The 12,237-nt window shown below is 41.3% G+C and overlaps 1 protein-coding gene across 1 annotated transcript; it reads left to right on the top strand.

The window, feature by feature from the left end:
* Positions 1–571: 571 nt before the first annotated feature.
* LOC131252843 (cytochrome P450 84A1-like) lies at positions 572–6,455 on the top strand. Its single transcript, XM_058253594.1, has 2 exons — positions 572–1,547; positions 5,357–6,455. Exons 1-2 carry the CDS (start codon positions 597–599, stop codon positions 5,978–5,980), a joined length of 1,575 nt encoding a protein of 524 aa, XP_058109577.1. The 5' UTR covers positions 572–596; the 3' UTR covers positions 5,981–6,455.
* Positions 6,456–12,237: the final 5,782 nt, after the last annotated feature.

The raw sequence follows: 12,237 nt of genomic DNA on the forward strand, positions 1-12,237 counted from the left end.
GGAATATACCATCTACATAAGAGGCACCATGCCACTATAAATAGGAACTCCACCTATATATGGTGAAATGTATGCAAGGATATCCTAATTCAATTAGTCTCCTGTTCTAACTTAGGCATCATAAGAGTTCCCTGTCATATCGAGGGTCTCCACTGTCATTATCCTTTCACGAGAGAGTCGAGATCCTCTGTTATTGGTCAACAGGGATTTCCTATTATCCTAATGGTTTGGCGTCCGAAGCTTTTTTTTTATTTTTTTTATTTTTTCAGTGAGTGGTGACGTGGACCAATGAGGACTAGGGTATCAGGAATTCTCAGTTGACCAGCTAACAGAGGATCCTCTGTTGACTGTCATTATCCTCTGTTGACCAACAACAGAGGATCTCGACTCCAACACCAATCATTTGTTCAGCTAAAACCATCCGAACACTCAAAATGTGGGTCCCAGTGGGTGGCGATACACGCTGTCCCACATAGACAAAACTAATTGATGTACTTGCTAGTAAAATTCAGGAACATCTATAAAGGATCCATTGCATACCACACCTTCCATTAAAAGAAAGAAAGGAAGAAAGAAAGTGAGGGATAGAAAAGAAGATGGATTTTTATTCTCCTCTGCTACTGGGACAGCAACAACAACAGCAACCTTTTGCAATGCATCTCTTATTCTTCTTTCTTGCATTGCTTTTACTCTTCCAGCTACTGCTACAATTCAAGAACCGTCACTTCCCGCCCGGTCCGCGTCGCCTGCCGATCATCGGGAACATGCTGATGATGGATCAGCTGACTCACAGGGGCCTCGCCAAGCTTTCTGAGCACTACGGTGGCCTTGTCTATCTCCGTCTCGGCTTCCTCCGGACTGTCATTGTCTCCACCCCAGAGATGGCTCGACAGGTCTTGCAAGTGCAAGACAACCTTTTCTCCAACCGACCCACCACCATTGCCATCCGATACCTCACCTACGGCCGTTCCGACCTTGTTTTTGCCCACTATGGGCACTTCTGGCGCCAGATGCGCAAGCTCTGTGTCATGAAGATCTTCAGCCGCAAGCGCGCTGAGTCATGGGTGTCAGTCCGGGATGAGGTCGAGTTAACCCTTCGAACTGTCGCCAATGGGTCCGGCTCAGCTGTTAACATTGGCGAGCAAGTGTTCTCCCTTGGCCAGAACATCACCTGCCGAGCAGCATTTGGAACTTATTCCCACAAGGGCCAGGATGAGTTAGTATCCATCATGCAAGAGTTCTCTAAGCTCATGGGAGCCTTCAATGTTGCGGATTTCATCCCTTGCATTGGTTGGTTTGACCCACAGGGATTTAATAAGAGACTCGCCAAGGCTCGGCAAGCGTTCGACTGTTTCATCAATGACATTATTGATGATCACATTGAGAAGAGGATGAACAAAGCAGGCAATGGAGAGGAAAAAGATACCAACATGGTCGATGATCTCCTCGCATTTATCGGTGATGGCGATGAAAACTGTGGTGGCAAGCCTGACGATCTTCAAGGTTCCTTAAAGCTCACAAGAGATAACATCAAAGCCATTATAATGGTAACAATAACAATAACAGTTATCTATTAGTGACTAAAAAGGAACTTCTTTTTCAGCTTGTGGTTGCCATCATGGATGGATCATACTCAGGAAAATCTCCTCAACCTAAGATCTCTAATTTTTGCAATTTTTGGCATAAAAATACATGGCTGAGAAGCATACCAATTGTCCACATTCAGTGGGAAAAAAAAAAGGCCATAGATTGAGAGCAAGGATCATCTTATTTCGGAGATGTTGGGTGCATGATCCATCCGTGGTGTGGTCCTTCAGATCGGTGGTTTTGATAAACAACCATGGGCCCACAAGAACAAAGTTTGGTGCGGAAGTTCCCTATTATTCTCTGCCCGCAATAGTAGATGTACTAGCATTAATAATAGAGACAATGCTGTAAAGACGTCTATGTTTAAGTTGAATTTTGAAGGGAAAAAAAAAAAAAAATTACTTTCAAACTCTTTCCTAAAACCCACTTTTCGGTGGAAAAAAACATTTACCATATGACACTGTTACGATACTCTATTTTTTGAAAGATTTTTTTACTCTAAAAAGCCAGAAAACACATCTCATTCACTCTCTCCCTCTCACGCCCTGACATCGGAATGCGCCAACCTCGCATCCCTAACTTCCCAGGGCCACACCCCATGTGGATATACAATGCATACATCAAGGTGTTGCCTGGAAACGGATTTGCTACTCCCCCTGCCACCAGCCATTAACGGATTGGCTACTCCCCCTACCCAATGGCTGAAGGTCAGTGCTCTGTGGGCCCACCATGATGTATGTGTTTCATCCATGCCGTCCATCTATTTTTCTAGAACATTTTATGATATGAGACCAAAAATTAGGTATATCCCAATCTCAAATGAACCATATTACAGGAAATAGTGTTGAATGAACGTCCATTAAAAACTTTTTGGGGCCATAAAAGTTTTGGAGGGGCCATAAAAGTTTTGGATCAAGCTGATCTTTGTTTCTTCCCTTCATCTGGGTCTGTATGACCTAATCAACAGATTGGATGTCAAATAAACAGTACATTGGACCTTAGGAGGATTTTAATGGTGGATATCCAATCACTATTGTTTTCCTGTGGTGTGGTCCACCTGAGACTTATATTCCTCTCATATTTTGTACCAATCCCTAAAATGATCTGTAAAAATGGATGAACGGAATGAATGAACGGAATGGATGAAATACATACATCATGGTGGAGCCCACAGAGCACCGACCACCAGCCACGGGGCTGGTGGCAGGGGAGTAGCCAATCCGTTCTCGTGTTGCCTATGCTCAGGTGGTACCGATATCGCTAGTCCGAAACGGATTTCCAGCGAAAGACCTTCGCAGGAAGTTTTTGTGCTGGGAAGCTAGGTGGGCCCACCGTGATATCCGTGAGTAATCCACCCATATACCTGTTTTCCTAGCTCATTTTAGGATATGCGACCAAAAATGAGCTGGATCCAAGACTCTAGTGGGCCACACGAGAGGGAAAACTGGAAAAGGATATCCCCACCGTTGAAACCTTCTTGGGCTCCACCTAGATGTTTATATGCCATCCAAACCGTTTATAAGGTCATTCTCATTTGGATGAACTGAAAAAACAAAAAACAAAAAAAAAATATTATTATTATTATTATTATTATTAAACAAAACTTTTGTGGCCAAACAAATATTTCAAAGGTGGATGTTCAATTCCCACCGTTTCCTTTAGCGTGGCCCACTTAAGTATTCAGTCTAGCTCTTTTTTTTGCCGCATGTCCTAAAATGAACTAACAAAATGGATGAACGGGATAGATTTCTAGCATGGATCACGGTAGCCCAACTTAGCTTCCTTGCGCAGGAGAGCCTTTGAAATCCGCCTCCGGCAGCTGGTTCCGGTGTCGCAGCCAAGTGGCGCTCCTCCGGCACCACCTTACCCCTTGGGTTTCAAAATTTATGGGCCACATCATGATGCATGTGGTACATCCACACCATCCATCCATTTTATGATGTCATTTTAAGGCATGGGGCCAAATATGAGACAGATCCAAATCTCAAGTGGACCACAGCATAGGAAATGGAAGGGATTGAATGCCTACCCTTGATAACTTCTTAGGGGCCAAATAAAAAGGAATTATAGTGGGCCCCTTAATTTAGGTACACCTCACTTAATAAAGAGGTTGGATGGCAAAAAAAAAGAATTACAATAGGCTCTATCATTTTTTTTAATGGTAGGATTTAATTGTCACTGTTAACTCTCATGGGTCCACATAAGATTTGGATTTTTTCATTTTGGGGCTTATGCCCTCGAATCACGATCCACAAACGATGGACAATGTGGATCAAACAAATGCATCACTGTAGGGCCCACGGCATAGGTCACCATCAGAGTGGATTTTTCGACCCTTAGCAACAAAAAGTTAAAGAGTGCATAATCAAAATAAGAGACTTTTTTTTATCGTATTTAAAAATCTTAAATGGATTTTTGAAAAGAGTTTAAAAGCAGACTTTAAAATAAAAAAAAAAAAATTCAAACGCCGCATAAGCGGCTGCACAGCGTTGTCTCTTAATAATAATAATATAGTACCATGTATAATCAGGAGTTGAATACTTTTGCTCCTGCAAGTAGTTTCACGGGGTAGAGACCTTTGGATTTTGGTAATTTCGGAACTAAAAAGACAGCATAAGAAGCATGTGATTATTTGATTATTCATGGAGAGTGCTCTACTTTCTTTTTTCATATGCGTATCTTTTATGATTAGTCTTCAATAATAAAAGATGATGATGATAGTATGAAATCCTACTCTATATATCTATTATGCTTTCCACGTTAAGACGTCAATCTTAAAATGAGGCATATCACTGAAAATTCTGTTCGTGTGATGAGGTGTGCGATCAATTACCATCTTACTCTTTTACCATAACAATAACGTAATAATAATAATAATCATAATAATAATAATAACAATAACAATAGTCAGATGATGATCCCAGAATTTGTTCACATAATCCACTAATTAGGTGAGACACGTATATTTGAGTCAGACCATCAGTTTTTCATTGATCCTGACCATGTAACCTGCATGATGGATGTGTAAGACTCCTATTAGGTGGGGCCACACATGATTATTGGTTTTTATTTAACCATTGGATTATCCAAATTAAGTGATCTAGTGGGCTCCACTAAGTTGTGATTGATACAAATAGGTTTGGAGCAGGACACCTAAACCATGGTCCCTATTTATGGTTATTAAGATGGATATGAAAATCTAAAATGTGAAGATTCCATATGGAAGAAGCGTGATGGGTAAGCTTCTCTAGGCCTCTCTTTTTCTATAAATATATATATATATATATATATATATATATATATATATATATATATATATATATATATATATATATATATAAATATATATATCTTGGTCTCCTCACTAATACACATAGAAAATCCTAATTCAATTGAGAAGTTTTTCATAATGATGTAAGGTACAGTAGATCGAGCATCCCTCTCGGCGACATCGCAGTATCGGGAATGTCTTTCCACAGATAGGTGTTAAAGATTATATTTTTGAATGTCCATTATTGATGGACATAGATGATATGTTTATTTCATTATTCAAATCATAGGATGGAGCATTCTCATTTTTATTTCATTGATGTGATTTATCCCTTGGACGATTGTGATGATGTTATAAAAAACCGATGCATCGGTTGGAAAATTTTTCCTATATCAGAGTTTCCTTGCAAAGTTGCATGTTAACATTTCTTGTAAAAGAAGAAGAACAACACCCTCACTCTCTCTCTCATTGAAATGGTTGTTGTACGTTGGCTTTTAGGATGTGATGTTCGGCGGCACCGAAACTGTGGCATCGGCCATCGAGTGGGCCCTGGCAGAGTTGATGAAGCATCCAAATGAGCTGAGGAAGGTACAGGACGAGCTCACTACGGTGGTGGGATTGGATCGCAAGGTGCACGAGAGCGACCTCCATAAGTTGGCCTACCTAAAATGCACAGTGAAGGAGACACTGCGCCTCCACCCGCCCGTCCCTCTCCTTCTCCATGAAACCACCATGGACTGCAAGCTCTTCGGCTACTCTATCCCAGCCCGCACACGAGTGATCATCAACACATGGGCCTTAGGGAGGGACAAGACTGCTTGGGAGGACGTAGAGGCATTCATACCCTCTAGGTTCACTGGAGAAGGCGGTGTTGACTTCAAAGGGAATCACTTCGAGCTCATACCGTTTGGGTCCGGGAGGCGTTCTTGCCCCGGCATGCAGCTGGGCATCTATGCCTTGGAGCTGGCTTTGGCCCAGCTTCTCCACTGCTTTACTTGGACGCTGCCTGATGGTGTGAAACCATCAGAGCTAGACATGAGTGACGTTTTCGGCCTTACAGCACCCAAGGCCATCCGCCTTGTCGCAGTCCCTACTCTCCGTCTCAGCTGCCCACTCTTCTAATGATTCAAGCATACTTCTTGCCCTAATAAGCCTCACTTGCTTAGATGGTCTGATGATTGATTGTCCATGATCTAGAAGTTATTCTTACATGGGCCATGAAAGTGACAAAAATTGATGGGCTCAAATCATCAGATCATCTCATCATGTGGACCCCAATGTTTCCTCACATAGGTAAAACGACCTCATTATGTTTTGTAAACGTGAATAACGACCGCTCAATCTAAGTTGAGTTTGGAAGACCATTATTTGTAAGTTAGTTCGTAAGAATGATGATAACAGTGAATATTCCCCCCATGTGGATTCTCCACAGTGGGAACTTCTAATGGTGGGGCACACATGAGGACTATAGTTCTAAAATTCGTTGAGTCGACTCAAAACTTGGCTAACTCAACTTGACTTAATGGGATTTCAAGCCAAAGTTTATGTTATTGCAATTATAGATTTATGATTTCTGTAAAATAATTTTTTTTAAAAATTTGAAAATATTAGGGATGGGTTGAAGCACGTGTGATCACGCTGTCTTTAAAGTATTATTCGCCCCTTCTCGAAATAATTGAGACTACTAAAAGGTTGTAGGCAAATAGCTTCTAGGCCATGATGAGCCTAAATGTGGTTTTGTGTTGAACAAGTATGAAGAAACCACTAATAGAACTCTGTTTATACAATTTGTTGGCAGATAAAAATGTAAAGAAAAATCTCATATCAAAGAGAAGATTATAAAGGAAATATTTGGCTTAGACCATTACACCGATGTATTTCTTGAGGACTTATTGGCTAAGGTTCGTATTAAACCTTGCTAACTTAATCAGAGAGCACTTAAGTTGTTCTTGTTGGGTTGCATGAGATAATGATTCGCGTGATTGTGATTGTCCAATGAACAGAATCAGATTACATAGTGAGTAACTCAGTACACTAAGCATACTGAGTAAACTCTGTGAGGTCCACCATGATTTATATATTTTATCCAATCTTTCCATACATTTTATCAGATAATTTTAGGGCTTGAACCCGAAAATGAAGAATATCCAAAGCTCAAATGGACCACACCACTGAAAACAGTGTGAATTGAACTTCTACCATTGAACAATTCTTAAGGGCCAATTTGTTTTTTTTTTTCGTTCATCCATGTTTTTTCGATCTTATGAACAGGTTGGATGACAAATAAACATCACTGTAGGGCCTAGCAAAGTTTCAAGGTAGAAATCATTATTCCCACTGCTTCCATGGGCATGGTCCACTTGAGCTTTATATATACTTCAATTTTGGTCTCAACCCTTTAAATGATCTGGAAAAACATATGGACGGCGTGGATAAACCACATGCATCTACGGTGGGCCCAACAGAGTTTACTGAGTACGATAAGAGCGTACTAAGTAACTCAATACGCAATCCGATTTCCCAATGAACCACTTAGGCACTATTTATATAAGTCAGGATTGTTGGACATTTTGGTCCAGGATCATAACTCCATATGACCTTTTATGGCTGTTGGTGAGAAACTAGCTATTATTTGGATCATTATACACATGGGACAATCAACTACATGTTAGTCGTTTAGACACATTGGCTAGCCATTTTATGACTGTTGGGCTAATACTGCATGAGCAGTTACACTACCCTTAAACGGCTAGTTTCGGTAATGTGTTCCACTAGCTCCTCTACAGTCACACTCTCTCATATGCACATGCCTTCGCATCAAGCCTAAGCCTGTGACCGTACATGTGCCCGTGCGCCCACTTCGCACTAGAATACACAAGTCTCGGTACTCCACGGATCCACCATGCAAATAATAAGGTAATCCACACCCTATATATAAATACCATATTTTCTTCTCTCCTTTCTAATATGGGACTATTTCCAAAACATTAAAAAACTAAGTTTTAACAAACATATATATATATATATATATATACTCAAAAATTTTCACAACAGTTTAATGGAAACACGCTGAGTGGTGTGACTCGTCCAGGTCTTGACAAGACTATCGGGCAACTCAACAACTCGGTAAACTCGATGCCAGTCGGCTTGACTCGACTTGAATACCAACCCAGTAAGTTACCTGGAATTACCCAATCTGGGCCAACCTCAGTTTAGGTAGGTATGCATGATTCTTTTTTCCTTTTTTCTTAGTTTTAGGAGCAGAATTTGAGGGTGTGAAAAAAAAAATCAGAAAATCGATAGAGAGAGAGAGAGAGAGAGAGAGAGAGAGAGAGAAGATGAATGAAACCCTAAATCTTTGAATCTTACCTTTGAATTTTAAGAAAAGTCCCATAATGTGATTCATTTTGGAAGCCTACCTCCTTACAAGGAGAGGTTCTTTAGTGAAAATCATATTATGCGAGAGTAGCAGAGAGAGATGGTGTGTGGCTAAGATCTCCAGCGGTGCAGTGATGGGTTCTTAGCAATAGGGTTGAGGACAGAGAGAGGGGGGGCGGCGAACATGGGGTTGGAAATGAGGATTTTCTTAGCAATAGGGTGGAGGGTGGAGATGAGAGAGAAAGAGGGCTAAGATAGTGAGAGAGCAATATGAAGGTTTGGAAGGGCACGGCTATGGGCGAGAAATGGGGTTTTTTTTAAGGTTTTATACAGCCGTGTATATACACGGCCCAATGTTACTTTCATTATATATATATATATATATATAGAGAGAGAGAGAGAGAGTCATGCTCCCCTGCGCACCTATGCACATGCGCGCCTTTGCACATGTGTAATGGGTGTCTAATCTGAACGGTCTATGTGATGCGGAATCCCATAAAACCTCATATGAGATTTTCACCCTGATATAAAATTCTGGTGGACCATAGCAAAGAGAAATGCAAATCAAGGGAGGAAACTGTTTAAATTTTTCATGGCCCATCAAAGTTCTAGATAAAGTAAAACTTAGTCCCGGGGGCTTTCACGATGTGCTGCTTCACGTGAATACATCATGTATGATGGGTTTTCAAAAAAGTTCATGTATGTAATAGTTACGAACTGGTCAGCAGGTGAGCGTTTTGGACGCGTGGACATCGCCCTCATACATGCCACGTGTACACTTTTGGACGTGAGGGGCAAGGACAGATGTTGGGACATGGAGTCCTTCTGGCCACTAGTGTAATTCCTTCCAGCCCGCTTTAAATGCCGGGCAGGGCAGGTCCGGGCAGCGACGTTCGTGGAGGACATGTCAGTGGGTTGTCTCGATCCACGCACCGACTCGGGCAGCCTGTAGCGGGGTGCCCGAGTAGCGTTTGAAAAAAGAGCAAGTCTGTCCTAGCGATGTGACCTGACCGCTGCCCGCCGGTAACCTCGGGCAGCGTTTGGTGGGGCCCATAAGATGAAAGCAGACGGGGGAGATTGTGCCCATCATAAGGCCAGCATAGCCATCTACACCTAGTGTCAGAAAAGCAAAAGAGACCGCCAATCATAAAGTAATGGATTACAAAATGATTTCATTCACTCTCTCTCTCCTGTCTCTTTCCTTCTCCTCATTTTCTCTCTCCTGTTCTTTTATGGCTGTGATGAAATAAAAGAAAATCCAAAGGCATTTAATGCGCTCTTTTTCCCGCCAACCTGTCTCGATCTTTGGGCCATCTAGGGCTACGACATAACACCACCTTCATATGAATTTTGAAAAAGTCAATCCCACTTGCAAACTAATTCGTACCTGTTACATACGAACTTTTTTAAAAATTCATTATACGTAATGTAGATCTAAAATTTAAACTATTTATGTCCAAAATTTAAACTATTTATGTGAAGCAGCACCTCGTGAAACTCCTCGAGACTAAGTTTTACTTTGATCTAAAAATTTGATGGATTATGAAAATTAAAATAATTTCTTCTCTTGATTTGCATTTTTCTTTACTATAGCCCACCAATATTTTAGATTAGGATGAAAATTCTCACGTGAGGTTTCATGGAATTTCATATCACATGGACCGTCCAGATTAGACACCCATGACACGTGTGCAAAGGTACACACGTGCATAAGTATGCAGGGGAGCATGACTCTATTCTATATATATATATATGGTACTATGAGGTCGAGCGTACACCTGCTCCCATGAGTTCGAGACGTAGACACTTGTGTACCGTTGAATTAAGAAAAAGAACCTATGGTGGGAACGAAACTTTTGGTTAATATTTGGACTGGAGTAGACCTTTCTTACCCCGCCTTCCAGTGGGAGGTGAGAGATACAGAAAGAGAGTTAGGGAGATAAAAGAGAAGAAATTGAGAAAAAAGATAAGATAAGATATTATAGATTGGGCTTGGATAAGACAGGGAGGGGACACGTGAAATCTCTCGTATATTAAAAAACAAAAATTCACGTGCATTACAAAGCCAGACTCGGTGGGCCCCACCGTGATGTGTATATGAAATCTACTCCAACCATCAGATGCAGCAACTCACGTGAAGCACAAGGTTAAAAAAAAAAAAAAGTACTGAGCTACATTCATGATTTACGTGGACCACACCAGTGGAAAAAATGTGGAGGCAGACGCGACCATCCAAACTGCTTCACTTGGTGTGGGTCAGGGTCATATAAATCACGATGGGCCTAATTTTTGGGCTACAAGCATTACTTTTCACAAAAGCAGCTGATGGTTGGAATGAATTCCCATAAACATCACGGTGGACCCTTAAAATTTAAGAGTGGACGTCCCTCTTTCAACTGTTTGCTTTCCTGACACCTTTCTTTCAATTTTTTTTACTTTCGTGTGGCCCACTTGAATAACTGATCAACCTGATTTTTGGGCTCTAGGCATAAAGATGGATGACACAACTGATGATTGGAGTGGATTATGCATAAAATTCATGATAGGTCTCGTAAAACCTCAAGGGTAGGCATCCTCTCTCCCACTGCTTCACTGGATGCGGCCCACTTGAATTACAAATCTGTCTTATTTTTTACCCCCGTGGCTAAATTTCTATCATGCACATTATGGTCGGAGTGGATTTTAGAACCAAGGCACAGCTCGGCCCAACAGAGCCACTCCCATGATTTCCGCAAGGAAGGTCCTCCTGCAGTACGGTTCACACGAGAGAGGTCTCAAGTCTAACCGCTCAGACCAGAAGTTATGATCCACGCAGTTGATAACTTCCAACCTTTAATGAACGTGGAGGACGTCCTGTCCGTCCAATTTGTTGGCCCGATCATAAGAATTTCTTAGGCAAATTTCAGTTAAATTCACTCATCTAGAATTCACTCCTACCATCAGTTGAGTCATCCATCGTTGTACCCAGGGCCTGAAATCAGGCCAACGCCATGATTCGTATTGGCCACGCGAAAGGGAATGGTTGGGAGATGGATATCCACCGTTAATTTGTTACAGGCCCAATGTAATGATTATGTGACATCCACTCCAACCATCAACTGTCTCGTGAAAAGTTACGCCTAATGCCGAAAAATTAATCCCACCCTTGATTTATGTGGACCACACCAAGTGAAACCGTTTGGATGGTGGGTGTCCACCTGCACAATGTTTTAACTCATGTGGCCCACCTGTGTCATTGATGTGGATGATTTTTTAGCCTTGGGCCTAATGTGAGTTGGCAGATCCAATGGTCTGAGTGAGTTTCATAAACACATCACAGTAGGGCCCACCTGAGCCCGACTTTGCTGTCACGTAAGGTCTCTGCGAGCAAGACGACATGGATCATTTATACAAGTTCACGTATGAGCCGTTGAATCGCATTAATGGACGGGATGAAGCACTTTTTATGAAGGGCACGGAAGCAGAGACATCAGCAAAGTCACCCAACATTTTAAATGGCAAACAGGATGGCCTATCGTTTGACTTGAACTATTCATTCATTCCCACAGGGAGCAAACCACGGTGCAAAAATAAAAAATTTTAAAAAAAAAACATAACAATTGTTTAATCCTAAGCATCCGATCAATAGCGTAGACAATGGACAGTCAAGATTTATTAGAGAAACAAAATAGTCTAATCATCATTTTGAAACATTGATTATTCTAACCATGTGATCGATGGCTTGTAAATATCAGATGGTTGTAACAAATTGGCCCCATTCAAAAAGGGTTATGATCATTTGATCAGCACGATTCTTGCACCATGCCCTGCTCTCAATGGTATTATTGAATGAACTGTCCTGACGGGATTTAATGTCTAAAAATAGTGGAATAGTGTTCCTTGCCTCTTAAATCCCGCCCTAGTCCATCTCTAATAAAATAAATAAATAAATCTCCTTGTACCCAATTTTATTAATGGGCAGTGATCACCAATCTGTGTTTTCTAAATTGCCTTGAAAAACT

Source organism: Magnolia sinica, chromosome 1 (genome assembly GCF_029962835.1).
Source record: "Magnolia sinica isolate HGM2019 chromosome 1, MsV1, whole genome shotgun sequence".
Classification (NCBI taxonomy): domain Eukaryota; kingdom Viridiplantae; phylum Streptophyta; class Magnoliopsida; order Magnoliales; family Magnoliaceae; genus Magnolia; species Magnolia sinica.

Coding starts and splice junctions, on each gene's coding strand:
- LOC131252843 (XM_058253594.1), top strand. CDS start 597: ATGGATTTTTATTCTCCTCTGCTACTGGGACAGCAACAACAACAGCAA. Junction 1,548..5,356: donor ACATCAAAGCCATTATAATG/GTAACAATAACA, acceptor GTTGGCTTTTAG/GATGTGATGTTCGGCGGCAC.